The 14,991-nt window shown below is 44.2% G+C and overlaps 1 protein-coding gene across 4 annotated transcripts in view; it reads right to left on the bottom strand.

The window, feature by feature from the left end:
* Positions 1-14,991, bottom strand: part of IGSF9B (immunoglobulin superfamily member 9B) — a 172,601-nt gene that overhangs the window by 31,973 nt on the left and 125,637 nt on the right. For all 4 annotated transcript variants that reach the window (XM_060251217.1, XM_060251220.1, XM_060251219.1 and 1 more), the window contains exons 13-17: positions 8,751-8,926; positions 6,952-7,178; positions 4,997-5,081; positions 2,386-2,547; positions 1,872-1,917 (exon numbers count right to left, since the gene is read on the bottom strand). In XM_060251217.1, coding sequence (XP_060107200.1) covers positions 1,872-1,917; positions 2,386-2,547; positions 4,997-5,081; positions 6,952-7,178; positions 8,751-8,926 — 696 coding nt within the window. The remainder of the gene's footprint in view (positions 1-1,871; positions 1,918-2,385; positions 2,548-4,996; positions 5,082-6,951; positions 7,179-8,750; positions 8,927-14,991) is intronic.

Raw genomic sequence — 14,991 nt, 5'->3', positions numbered from 1 at the left:
TACAAAGTCACACATCCAGGAATAAAAATGAGAAAAAGCCAGGTGTTGTTTCTTCTATGATGTGTGGTTACTTAAAATTATATAAAGTAAGCCACAACTGGATATTCCTGGAAACATCACTCACATATCGGAATATTCACCTTTATGGTTCTCTGGTGGGCGAAATGCATACGGGTGTTGTGGTTATTGGAAGTCCATCAAATGCAAATGTGAAATAGTATTTTGTTTGCAAATTTTATGCAGTGATATTCAGACATCATGTTTTAAAAATACATTTTTGTGTACACTCTGTAATAAATGTTATACATTTTTACATTACAGGTAGTTTGACCCTCTATTATACTGATTAATTTGGGGTTGAGTCCCCCCCCCTTTCTTTTCATTCATTCTCACAACAACCCCATGAAGTAAGTTAGGCTGACAGCGTGTGACTGGTCTAAGGTCACCCAACAAGTTTCCATGGCAACAAGTGATTACAGTCCAACAAGCTTCCATGGCAACAAATAATTAAAGTCCAACACTCTAATCAGTACACTAGATTGGCTTGGCCTGAACAAAGCCTGGTTAACTGCTGGTGGTGGTCAGCTTTCTGCCTGCTGCTCTTTAGGCCTCTGACCCAACTCTCAGCCTCAGCTAGCCTTCAAAGCCCTAGACCAGAGAACACTCACTCTTGTTCTGGATTTAAGCATGGCTGCAAACAGCGAAGTCCTGAGGTTGTATACATCAACCACTCTTTTTTTTCTAGCAGTCACTGTAATCCTGGTTCCCCCAGAATTAGCCTCTAAGTATCATTCTGGAAATAATCTAACTCATGCAGCAAGTTTCAGTTTGATAAAACAAACATTAGTGCAATCCTAAGCAAGTTACATCCTTCTAGGATAACTGAAAGCAGCGGGCTAAGCAGAGCATAACTCTGTTTAGGATTGCACTTCCAATCATTGTACAGTCCCCGTTTCACTAAGCATTCTGATCAGTTAAACAGTGCTGCAGGCCTTCTGAATAAGGTATTAGGTTTAATAATCATCATAATAAATTTATATTAATTTTGACTGTTCAAAGTTTAGTTATTTTTACAGATTTTTTTTCTTCATATACTTTGCCTTATATCCAGGATTCTCTTTTTAGTATATGTGCTGCCAAAGTGAGCACAAGGGATTCTCGTCTGTTTTTTTATGTCTCACACAAGTTGACAAACTGACTGAGATCCATGATTTTCAACAAGTCCATTACAGCCCCTAAGCAGATATTTGGGGTCTGAGATCCCAATGCCAACCACAGTTCCAATCCATCCTGTTGTAATGAACGAAATGTTGGGCAATGATCCAGTATAGTTGTTTCTGACTTAATGCACGAAATATTTATTTATAGCACAGAGAAATGAAAGAGTCTATGATTGTGGTTGGTGAGATATTTGAAAGCAAAACATTGGGGAAAAAACCCTATCACTTTTTAAATGGTTAAATACATTTTGGGACTAAACTTCTGTGTTATGATGCCATATTTTGTGTAAATAGAAGAAAAACAATGGACATTTTCTATCAAAGCTGATAAACTTTTATTAATGTTTAGGAAAAGGGTGGAGGGGGATGCACTCATGCCAAATGACTGGAATGGTTTTGAATGTCATAACTGTTTGAAGATTCTTTGATTTGAATACTCTCCCGTAATCCTTGTTATTAATAATTAATAAGGGGAAAGGAAAAGGAATGGTTCTGATCAGCTCACAGTCAATGTTTCCGCTAAATATTTAATTGGCTCGGAATCTCTACTCAGATTTCAGTCAGTTCTGTCTCATGGAGGCACTGACCCTTTGATGAACGCTGCCCCATGTATCACCGGTTGGGTGGTGCCTGTAACACTGAGATACTTACGGCGATTCCAGGCTCTTCCTGCAGTGGGTTATTGAGAGTGGAGGGTCTGAAAGGGAATTTAAGAAAGAACGTGTTGAAAAAAACTGTGACAATAAGGCTCATTCCAACTTTAGTTTTACAGGATTTAGTACTTGGATGCTTTCTTTAGACAATCTTTCTACCGCACCCCCTTCCCCCAGTCCAATGTGAGCAGATGGCCCAATGATCCTTGAAGAAGAAGTGGTCTCAGGGGAAGAGGAACAAAGTTTCTTCTACTACTCACTTTCCTCTTGCTGACACTGAAAACTGTGTACCAGGACCTTCTAGTTGCTAGGAGGAGCACTGCTAGGAGAAAGGTTTACCTATACAACCTTGCCCTTCATTTCCATTTCATATATCAGATCATTGCTTTCTACAGTTGTCAGCTGAGTTCTAACACCTCCGGTACCTATTTTATCAGACTCAGGTGTGGATTTTATTCTTAATTCTACCAAAAACATAGGTCATTCAGCAGGCAGCAACTGGATGCACGCACCTTTCTTGCGCTTGAGTTTGCGTTTGCGTTGCTTGTTGACGAAGCAGGCAGCTAGTGTGCTGAACAGGATAGCAGCTGCAAGGAAGCAAATGGTGGCAACAATCCCTGCCAGCACAGGACGGGCCAAACCTTCATCTGTCAAGTCTGGCTGGGGGAATATGTCTGGGACAGACAGAAAACAGAACTGTTCAAGATGGCTTTCTAGGCACAAGAGCTTCAATGGAGACTACAGAAACCAAAGCCTTTCCCACTGCAAGTCCACCAACCTCACCCAAGGAGGCAGCTGTGTGGAATCAGCTGAAGCTAACATGGCAGAGGAAACGCAGCTCTTCAAGCATTTCACAGGACCCAGGAACTTTAGACGTTTCAAGTATGTATGAAAAAGAGCTGCTAAAATTACTATCCAAGGATGTTTCCACTTTCAGATGTAAATACAGAAATCACCTGACAAACCAGTGGCAGAAGACAGGGAATGACCCATTCCTGAATATGTCAATCTACCACATGCATGCACTGAAAATTAAGGCAGACAATTAAAACTGCTCTCAACCTTACATAATGAGCTGCTGCGCTGACCATTCCCCTGTCTTGTAATTGTAGCAAATTCAAACCCGCCCTTAAATTCCTGCCTTCGTTTCCTATTCATTCCCAGATCCAGAACAAAATTCCTTCCCCTTCACTTCAACATTCTCCATAGCCTCGCCACCCCATACCTTCCACATTTGCCTTTCCCTTGTTCACCTTGCCCAGGTTATCCCCAGAACAACTCAGTATGGTAGGAAGGCTGATAGGAAGAGACTGACCCAAGGTCAGCTGGTGAGCCTCAGGATTGAGATTTGAATCTAGGTCTCCCACAGAACAATCCAGTACACTCTAACCACTACACTACATGGCTCTGAGCCTTTGAAAGGAAGAATGGAATGCAAGTATAATGGATATATACTTGCTTAATTTTCAGCACAATATTCAAACGCATACACCCTACCAGCTGTACTGAAAACACCACTAGAAGTCAACACCAGCCAGGTCCAGAATGACTTTCTAGAATTCTTCACTACTTCTCTTCAGACTGCAGGGGGGGAAGAGTCATATTTTTGAACACTCCCCCTTGTGAAATGCCCCTGTATGCAATGCATATCAGGGTGAAACATTTAATGTTGTTCCCTTTCTAATGTGTTAGTTTAGAAAGCAGAGAACTTTTTATATGGGGGAGCATCCAAATGCCTAAGCACCCTCCTTCTCCAACAGTCTAACAGAGAGATGAGATAGTAATATCTTTGGACTCTTGTATTGCTAATTTGTTTTATAATGTATGAAAATAAATTCTTACCAATAACCAAAAGTGCAGTCAAGGCTTAAAAGTAATACTTAGCATTTATATAACAAGTTCAGTGTTCAAAGTCTTTTACATATATTAACATATATTTAATAGCAATGGTCATTTCCCATGTGAATCAGATAAATCTACCAGAGGAGTACCGAGGGCTAAGATATGTTTCTGCAAACCCTTGGTAACTTCCAAATTTGCAAATAAACAATAACCCAAGGAAAAATATTACAAGTGCCCCCCTACACACACATGACAACTTTAGAGGGGGGGTTTCCAGTAATTGGATGAGTGAAAGAAGGAATTGGAAGCCAGACAATTTGGCAGGTTATTGGGGAGGGAGAAACTGGGCAACTGGAGAGTCTGGGGAGGGTGGATTGAGAGGGGAGCCAGGAAACTGGATGTGGGAGGAGGGGAGATAGTTTAAACAGGGATACAGCAAGAATGTAAGAAGCAGAGGCCAGTGAGGGTGGATAAGACTTCTCATCCACTGCGCAGGTCCCCTCTTGTCTTGCTATACTCTTGACAGTATAGCCGCCCTGAGCCTGCTTCGGCGGGGAGGGCAGGATATAAATAAAATGATGATGATAAAAAATAAATGATGATGATGATGACAGCAGCACTGTATAATAATCCAGTATTATCACCACTGCATTGCAGCGGGGGTGGGGTGGAGGACTGAGGCTGGAAAAAGCTTCCTAGGGCAAGTTCATGGCAGAATCAAAATTTGATCCTGGAGCCTCCCAGATCACCCCTCAGCTTCTTAGCTGCTACACTACACTGAAGCCTCCAAATTAAGCCCCTATAAAAAAAAAAAAACAGCACACTATAAAAGAACCAATGTTCAAACCAATGTTCTAAATATGGAACCTCCTACTTTGGAGGCCATCTGACAGCAGTGCTGATTCTGTGAATTAGGTAGATCATGAGAAGGAGGGCAGGAAGGGTTGTACCAGTGCTTTGTTCTCATGGCTCTTTTGTACATGCCCAAGGAAGTGCTGATCGCCACTATGGGGTCAGGAAGCAGTTTTTCTCCAGGTCAGCTTGGCCAGGGATACTGGAAAGTGTTTTTGTTTTGTTTTGGCCATCATTTGGGCATGGAACAGGGTCACTGGGAGCGTGTGTGTGGGGGGAAGAGGTATTAGTGAATTTCCTGCTTTGTGCAGGTGGTTGGACTAGCCCTGTCACAGCTATAAGTTAACAGCTGTCTACACAGGTTGGCTTTGTCTAGATTACTCTGGACTGATGAACAAACTTGACAAGAGGCAGGATGGCTTCCCTTACCTGTGCTGGATACGCCGGCAATGTTGCTGGGTTCACTGATGAGGTCCTGCATGACAGCCAGAACGCGGAACTCGTACCACGTGTCCTGTGGCATGAGGCACAAAGGGTGCTGTCAATCGCAGCTGCCAAAGATGTTAACCACCTACCCACTATTGTGGCGATGGATCTACTCTGGGTGCATCACATTTTTGCTAAAGTATTGTAATATATTTATTTGGGGAGATATCCACTTGTGCTACATAGTGAAAGAGATGCTAGCACTAGTGGTTAGCCCAGAAATGAGAACATTGTCTTGCCAGAATTATGATCCTACGGCAAGGTGGTGGTTTCAGGCATAGCTGATGAGTCCCAAAAATACTTGGAGGGCCTGATTTGGGGCATCTCATAATATTAAGTTTAATTTAGACCCACCAAGTTGTTGGAAAAGGCTATATCTGGTATGCAAAGTCTTACCCTCTCTCTCAGCTAGAGATGTAGTTAGGAACCTATCTCCATCTCTCCTCTTTCCTATCAAGTATGTTAATTTCTAAACAAACCATTGTCTACTCTTTAATCAGGTTGTGCACCACTGCTGTGTTAATTAATGCAACATAAGCATTAAGGTGTGGAAAATGAATGAAGAGGTTCCACTGAAAAACGTTTTGTCTGGTGTAATGAAATACCTATATGTGGTGCTTAGTCTTAATAATTTAATTGTTGTATGCTGTGTTTTCTCTCTTACAGGACTGAAGACAGTTCTACAATGGCTCATTTACTCATGCACGCCACTACTCCTGCACTCACTTGACTGAATTTTCCAGCAGGGAGAGCTCTCCAACAAACCACTATTACTTTTGCCTGTGAGTCTAAAAGGAACTGTAATGGATGGCAAAAGCATAACTCTTGTGTTGCATACAGTTGCAGGACTCCTCCCTGAATGCAACATGTGACGTACAGTCTGTCCAGGGATACTGCTACCACTAAAGGTTTCTTTTTCATTACCCCAAATGTACCCTCAACTACATCTTGGAAAACACTCACATAGCCTATTAAATGATATGACTGAGTGCTAGATTTAGGGATTGATTCAGTTCAAAGATTAAAATAACGACTTTCAACCGAAGTATGCTGGGCAAAGAAAAAATGCATGTCTCTCTATAATAACTGTCCCTGAATAACCCATGTTAAGAATACAGAAACTTCCCTATTTCTCTCCCATTTCCACTGACTTATTATACGTTTCTTGGCTGCTCTGTTAACCAACCTTTTTAAGGCCCGTTTTGTTAGCAGTATTTCCTTCACTGTCTTTTCTTCAACTCAATGATCCAAATAATCATAACTGCTCAAGCCACAGAAATTAGGCTTCCTGTCAACCATCCATGCAGCTCGCAACCACAAACTATCAGAAGGCAAGCTTTTAAGCTCTAAACCTTTTTCTTGTTCTTTTAACTTTACAGTGTGGTGTGCCTAAACTCAAACCATCACCTGGTTACACAAAGCATTACCTTGCAAGCTGAACTGTGAAAATACAGCATATCCAGCACATCATGTCCAACACTCACAAGGTATTGGTCACCTGTGTTGAATGGCCAATGTCAACTCTGATTCTTTGCCAGGCAACTCTGATTCTTTGCCAGGCTTACCTGGCACAGAAGCTCTGCATGTCTTTTACAAAAGTGCTGCACACTGCAGAAAACTCTGGAACGTGTTTCTGAGTTCACTACAGTGTGGGATTATAGTGAGGGGGGGCAGCAAAGACTCATTGCGAAGGAACACCACACTACAGAACATACCAGTAGCCCCCATGCAATTCACAGCCACAGTGACTGCTGGTGGTAATAATGGCCAACTGTCATTCCAATAAGCTTGTATGTCATTGCTAATCTTCTCACTGAAGAAATCCCAAAGAGCCTCCCAGGAAATCCAGGATTCCCTCAAAACACAGTTGGGATCAGATTAGTCCTGCCTTTTCTTACCTGAGTCAAATCCTTGGCAAAAAATTCACTGTCACTTCCCAAAATGCCGTCATCCAGAATCTCCCATCTCTCTCCTATCCGGAATTCCATGATGTAACGGTCAACTGGAAAGCTGTGATTGGCTGGAGGAAGCCATGACAACAGGACACCTTGCTGTGTCCGATTGGCTGTTAGGCACCTCGGTGGAGTAACCAGCACCAGTGGCTCTGGAGTCGTTACAGGGAATGCTGAAGATAAAAACAAAAGGGGGGGGGGGAAAGGTGGGGAGGAAGTGGGAAAGCAAACATTTTAACAGAAGACAGATTACATGGAATCAGGAGTAAGGCTGCCAACCTACAGGTGGTGGCTGGAAAGCTGCAATTACAACTGGATCTCCAAGTGATAAAGATCAGTTCACCCAGAGTCCATTTGGAATGGGCGGGATATAAATTGAAAGTAAATAAAATAAAAAATAGAGAAAATGGCCACTTTGAAAAGTAGTTTCCATGGCATCAAACCCCAAAGAAATTCCTCTCATCCCCAAACTCTGCCCTCCTCAGGCTCCAGCCCCAAAATCTCCTGGTGTTTCCCACCCTGGAGTTGGCAGCCCTAGCCAGAAGGCTGCATTTGAACTGAAATACATACCAAAGTGGTTCTGTCTCACTGTGCTGCCATTGCTACAGTGGCTGGTCACCACATCCTCTTTCCACTCCTGTCCCTTATGCCTGGAACCCCCTTCCCCAAAACACCTACATTGTGCCATCTCCCTCTTTTCCACCAAATCATCCTGCAAAACCCACCTGGTTCTGCAAAGTCCTTGGTTTACTCCACACTGCAGCTGAAATGAGCCTTAAATAAACGTTAACTTGACTTGCACTTTCCCATTCTGTTTGTCAGCTTCCACCAAATAGAAGACCCAGAAGAGAAGATGGAGTCCACTATAGATGCCAGGACATGCTGGAGGTAGGGGAATTTGGTTCTCCCTAAAGGGGACTCTATCTCAGTAGTTACAGAGAGCACCTTAGACCCCCATCAGATCCAGGGACTGCTTTTCATCCCTTGGCACAGGTCTGTGCTCCTCCCATGTTCTGGGACCCTACGCTTGGAGCCTGAAGACAACAAATGCAGTGGACATGGAAGGAAGCTGCCTTCAGGAGATAGAAAGCTCACCTGGCAGCACAACACTTCCTTTCCCACAGCTGTGCTCCAGAAGAAGAGATTTTCTATGATCAGAACCTTCACTGAGGTACTAGGAAGGCTGGGATTGCAAGGCCTGCCAGGGAAACCTTCAACTACAGCTCCTCATTAAGAACATAATAGAAGCCATTTTGGATCAGGCCAATGGCCCATCCAGTCCAACACTCTGTGTCACACAGAGGCCAAAAAACGAGGTGCCATCAGGAGGTCCATCAGTGGGGCCAGGACACTAGAAGCCCTCCCACGGCCAAGCACCAAGAATACAGAGCTCATTGCCCCAATTACTCTGTGAACAACTGCTGTTAAAGCAGCCTGGGAATCCTAGGACCTGGCTCCAACCTTAGGTTCATGGCAGGAGAGCTTTTCTGCTGACAGGCCCACTGGGTCCTGTGATGGAACAGCAGAAGACCTCTTCTCCTTCTGTGGCCTCCCCACTTTCAAAATTTAGTAGCACCACAGGGCAGGGACTGTATATTCTTTTGTAACATCCCATGTAAACTGATGACACCACATAAGTACAGTTTCCCAGTTTGTTTCTTTTTAAAGAAAAATCACAGGCACAAAAGCTTGTTCTCTCAGGCTACAGAACGTTGTATTAGCTGGTCCTCTTCTCGGGGGCTCACCTAGAGTGTTCACAGTGACCACCTCGCTGAAGGAGCTTGTGCCCAGCTTGTTTTGGGCCAAGACACTGAACTGGTAGGCAGTCTCTGGTTCAAGGTTATCCACAAGCAGCCAATTGGGACCAGTGGGTACTGGGAGAGAGAGCCAGTCATGAGGTCCAAACTGTGCTCGCTTCATCCTGGCGAGACAGAAGAAAAACAATCCAAGGGACAGGCTCTTTGCAGGAAAGGAATCAAAGAGAAAGGACAACGAATAAAAAAAAAGAGGGCAGAGAGAAATAGGGTCAATCGCTTAACAAAAAATGGAGCTATCTGGGATGTGGGTTCAAATCTGACCAAGAACTGTGAAGATTTTTTTTTTTTTTAAATTCAGATAAAACCATGCACCCAAGTAATCAAATCTATAAGAAAACCCTATCTGGAAACTGGACAAATTCAGCATATCTGCACAATTATTTCGCATACTTTGTAATTCAGTTTCTGCTAGTTATGAGGAGAGGAAAGGAGCTGTATGGAACATTGTAACCAATCACTTAAAAACCTTATTCAACCATTCATGAGGCATCTGAGATTTCAGCATGCATAACCTACATATCTGCAAGCACACTATCGCCACCATGGTAACTAGGAATTCATAGGAGGCTGAATTCTGAAGCTGATGCTGCATTCTGAAGAATACACAGTAAGCAGCTGATATGGCATAGGGTTAGTGTTGGATTATGGACCAGAATACATGGGTTCAATTTGAACTCAGTCATGAACAGGGCTTTTTTGGGTGGGCAAAAACCCCAGCAGGAACTCATTTGCATATTAGGCCACACACCCCGGTGCCAAGCCAGCCGGAACAGCATTTCTGTGCGTTCCTGTGCAAAAAAAGCCCTCGTCGTGAAACTCACTAGGTGATCCTAGGCCTTAGCTATTTCTCAAGACCATTTTACACTTCCTGAAGGAAAAGTACTTAACTACTATGTGGCTTTCTGTGATTACACAAAATCATACTGCCTCCTTAAAACATAGGCTCCGTTTATTCCACAATGGAAAGGGGCCAAGAGGCAAAGGGAACTATGTCTCCACTTGCCACCCTAAACCTGAGCACCAAGGCCCTAAACATGACAATGTCCTTGCAGCTGCCATAAGGACACTGCTGCCATTTAAAAATGCTGGGAGGGCCCAATCCTGATTGGGTATGCAACGTGGTGGGCTGAGGTGCTCATTCCCCCACAAATGCCTTATCCCATTCTCAAGTGCTGTGAGGTATACCCCTCACAGCACTTGAGAATGCACACAAGGGGAAACAAGAGTGCTGGACTGAGGGACCAGGGATCTCATGGCATTTTAAAAATGACAGCTGCAAGGACACCATCACAATAACTTGGTCCTAAGATGCTGTCATTTATGCAGACACAGCTAATGAATTACAAGTAGTCTTCCCCCCAAACACACACACACCCAGGGGTGGAATTCTAGCAGGAACTCCTTTGCATATTAGGCCACACACCCCTGATGTAGCCAATCCTCCAAGATCTCCAAAAAAGAGACTTGTAAGCTCTTGGAGGACTGGCTACATCAGGGGTGTGTGGCCTAATATGCAAAGGAGCTCCTGCTAGGATTCCATCCCTACACACACCATCAGTGCAGTAATGGGTAGAAATAATCTGTCCTACAGCACTCTTCTGCTCCTTATGGATCTGGAGCCTGATTATTTGTCTAAATACTTCCACTTGATGGCTCTCCCTAGGCCACAGAGCCAGCTCCGCTGAAAGCCAGGCATGCAAATCTTCGGCTGCCTGGCTCACCATCAACAGGACCGCTGAGTTCAGCACACAGCCGAGTTTTGCATTCCACCGGGCCCAACTATACTGCAGTCCCAGGAAAGATGGTCTCCACGCTGTGATTTCGCTCTCTCTGGTCACATTTCAAGCTCTGCTAATGTAACTCAAGGCCAAGCCCCCAAGCGGCAAAATGCCCACTGAACGGAACGTTCTCCTTTACACTGTGGTGATCAGATGTGCTCACAGGAAACACCTGCTTCAACAGAGAAAGAACTGCTGGCTATGGCATATGGAAGGGCACACACAGTCTTGAGCAACAAAGCAGCTGGGATCTACGTAGGACAGCAAAACAGCTGATGGACACCTCCAAAGATCCAGTAACAAAAGGCACATCTGAACTGCAGACCTTTCAGCTGCTGCAGGAAAATCAGGCTCAGGTTGCTGCCACTACCTCTTGAATCCAGCCATTTTCCACTGTGATTGGTCTGTGCCCTTTCACGTGTCACTTCATCTTCTTATCAACAGACTTTGTTAGTGCAGCAAACCACCTCAAGCAGGTCTCTGGAAAAGCAGTCTATAAACTTCCTATTTAAACCATAAGAGTGCCAACACAAAAGAACCAACAATGCACCTCACACTGCCTTTTTTTTTTTGTTTTGCAATGATCCTCTGATGCTGCAACTTTATGGATCAGGTGAAGGCGCCTTATATAGTCAGGCTGTTGGTCTATCTGATGCCTTCTTGTCTCCTGTGACTGGCAGCTAGGGTTATCAGGAGTGAAAGAGTAGGGCTGGCAATTCCAGGTTGCAGAACTCCTGGAAATTTGGGGGTGGAGTCTGGGGAGGACAGGGACCTCAGGGGGTACAATGTCATAGAATGTACCCTCCAAAGCCTCCTCCAAGGGAACCAATCTCTGTAGTCTGGAAATCAGCTATAATTCCAGGGGATCCCCAAGTCCCAACTGGAGGCTGGCATCCCAGCTGGCAGCAGTGCCCCCCGTACACAAAATGGCACAATACAAGAGAATCCTGGGATAGTAAGAGAAAGAGTTTGGCATGGCACTGAGAAGTGAACCTTAGACATCCACCTATGGTTTCTAAGTGGTGCATCAAATGATGATGGCTTTCTTGGGCGCTTACTAGGGTTCCTCAATAAGGACTGAAACAATGGGAATCACAGAAGGGCGTTATAAGTCCTTTAGGCCACATTCTTCATTCAATGCAGTGGTGAGGCCTACCAAGTCTGGATAGTACCCTCGCAAGCTGATCAGTTGCCCTAGAATATTCCCCAGAATCCTCTGCGAAGCACTGAAGTTGAAAGTCAGATACAAGTTTCTGGAGAGATGAACTTATGTGACATAGGTTCCCTGCAGGGAGTTTCAAACCTGCTCTGCCTTAGATTGGACTGGACATTCCAAAAAGAAGATGGAATTTAATATGGGAATCCACAGTCACAGATGTCTACACTCATCTCGTGCACTTCTGGCAAGTTCCTGCACAGCCTTATGCCACACACCCCACAAACACACCCTTGCCTGATGCTTCACTTTCACACGTTAACCTATTTTTAAAACCAGGGTCTGAAAATACCTACAGTCCCCAAGAGTTAAGTAAAAATATGCCAAGGAAACTGGCAACAACCACTGCAGAAGCAGCTGGCATTCCTCCTACAAGATGAGATGGGGCTAGGAGTTTAATCGTTTCTTCTCAAGGACGTTTTACTCACAGAGGCGGCTGTGAGGATTCTGTACCCTCGGCCTGTTCCCACAACTGGGCAGGGCTTTTGTCCTCCTCCCGCTGCTTTCCTCTTCTTTCTTCTCTCTCCTATCTCTCCCTTCCTTCCTCCTGCTTCTCCTTTTGTCTTCCTACATAATCACATCACTCTCTCCTTCCTGAGCACCAGGCATTATCCTGCCTCTGAAGTCTTTATCACTAGATTCCATCTGGTCAAGTTTTTTTTTTAAAGGGAGGAGAGAAAAGAAAGAAGGTAGAGAGAAAATAAGAAATGAAAGCCCCAAGGGCTTGACGGAAAGAACATGACTGAATTGGAGAAGGTCACTGTCACCTCTACATTCTGCACTGCTGCTGGACTCCGATGAAGGGACAGAATGTCAATCAGCTCAGAGGCCGGGTGAGGGACCAATCAGTCCTACAGCACGTAATAGTTCATAAGGCAAGAGATCTGCTGGAGCAGCATTTTGGAGTCTGACTGTCCTGCCTCAGGGCTATCAGTCAGGATTGGGATCCCTAGGGGATGGTCCAGACATGCATGCCAATCACTTGACTGTCTGACACTGGATGATACAGAGCTGAAAGTGGCAGCTGACTTCCAGGGTTGAAATTTAGGGGAGGTGGGGAGGTGTGATTCAAAGTGCATGGTGATCCTGCAGAATCACCTCTAGCTGCTATGAGTTTGGGGTTTTTTTTAAAAGTAAGCACAATAGAATAGGAATTTATCTTGGATATGTTCTGCTTACAGCAGGTCTTTGAATTTCACTGTGATTTCCACTCCCGCCTCCCAGACATCTTTCTCCCACCCTGTTCTGTCAAGCCTAAAAATACTCCATTGTCGAGCATGCCAATGAAATGACAAGGCACAAAAGTTCTCCCTGTGATGAGTCATTCACAAATTCAAGTCATCATTTGATTCCACAGTCATGAATAAATGGATATGCAAGTCAATCAGTATATGATATGTGGGTTATGCCACTGAGTAGCTCCTTAGACAGGATCTATGTGTTTTGTGGGTTTGGTTTAGGAATGAAGGATGCCTACATCATAAGGAGGACTGAATCCCCCAAATTCTAGCAAATGCCAGCCCTGTTCCAGAAGCTGTGCTGGACCTCTCTGTGCTGGAATACATTCTGGAGCCTTAGAGGCCTGCGAGGAGGCTGTGGATCTGGCACTTCCTATTGCAGCGATATATGGCGCATGGCAAACACAAATGCTATATGTATCTATGGGAAACCATGGCTCAGTGGGAGGTCAGCCTCCTGACGTGCAGTAAGTCCCAAGTTTAATCTTTAGCATCTACCATTGAAGGATTTCTATAAGCAGTGGCTGAAAAATGCCTTTCTCTGCCTAAGAACCTGGAGAGCCTTTGCCAGTCAAAACTAAACCAGATGGACCGATGGCCCAACACAGTGTAAGGCAGCTTCAAACGTATACAGCTATCTCTGATCAATTTCAGATTAAACTCTAGCAAATCCTGGCATCCATGGATTTGTACAGCAAATCAGGACAGTATCTAAACTTCATAAAACGAGGGTGTTCTACCAGCTACGGCATTATGAACACAGTCACGGATGCAAACACCTCTTAAGCGAGGTTACAGGACAGGGCGAAAGATATCCTTACCGCGATTTGGCAAGAAGCACTGCACGGGGCTCCTGACCCATATTAACATGCAATTAATCTAATTCTGGAGATATCCATTGTAAATTGTAGAACTTCAGATCCTAGTTATATAGCTTCTTATGTTCTAATTGTTCTTCAGGAGCCTCCATAGTTCCCATCAACTATTCAGGCAGCTTCATGCTGGGAAACAAACTCTTCCATTTGCCTGTAATGAGGGGCCAATGGGAATCAATTATATTTGCATACTCAAGTGTTTTTCTCTGTGTCACTGCTGAAGTGAATGATTCTGAGGCTTACAGACAGAATAATTTCTAAAAATTAAATTTAAAAAATTAAGGAAGGAGGAGATGCCAGTAACTGAAATGCATGTGTAATTAAGAGAGGCTCCCTTCAGTTATCAGGATCGGGACCAACAGAAGAAGAAGAAGCAGAGGAGAGGAGAAAGAAAGAAAGAAAGAAAGAAAGAAAGAAAGAAAGAAAGAAAGAAAGAAAGAAAGAAAGAAAGAAAGAAAGAAAGAAAGAAAGAAAGAAAGAAAGAAAGAAAGAAAGAAAGAAAGAAAGAAAGAAAGAAAGAAAGAAAGAAAGAAAGAAAGAAAGAAAGAAGCAGCTTACAATCTCCTTTCCTCCCCGCCCCACAACAGACACCCTGTGAGATAGGTGAGGCTGAGAGAGTTCTCCCAGAACTGCCCTTGAGCAGAACAGCCTTGAGAGAACTTGTGGCTGATCCATTGCTAGGGTGCTGAGGTTCTAATGAAGGTGTGAGTAACAGTACCCTTTCTCTTTGCTCCCCTCTCCCCAGTCACTGCTACAGGAAATAAATCTTAGGGAAGAAAGGAAATGTGTTGAAGGCAGCTCAGAAGGGCTCAAATCATTTGGAAGTTTCCACGTTCAAACGGATTTTGGATCACATCTGACAAGCTTGTTACTTCTGAACTGGGAAAGGGAGAGAAGGGGGAAGCTTGTTTTCAATCTTCTCCCAATTTGGAAAACCTTGACAACACTGTAAGCGCAAGGCTGCCCCAGAGTCGCCTCCTCTTTGCATTCCACAGGGATGGGTAGCACCTTTTGCGAGTTAGCATGTGGTCTGAACACACACAATGCAGCAACCCTGTGGTC

Source organism: Heteronotia binoei, chromosome 12 (assembly GCF_032191835.1).
Source record: "Heteronotia binoei isolate CCM8104 ecotype False Entrance Well chromosome 12, APGP_CSIRO_Hbin_v1, whole genome shotgun sequence".
In the NCBI taxonomy this organism is placed as follows: Eukaryota; Metazoa; Chordata; class Lepidosauria; order Squamata; family Gekkonidae; genus Heteronotia; species Heteronotia binoei.
This window is presented reverse-complemented; position numbering and strand designations above follow the sequence as displayed.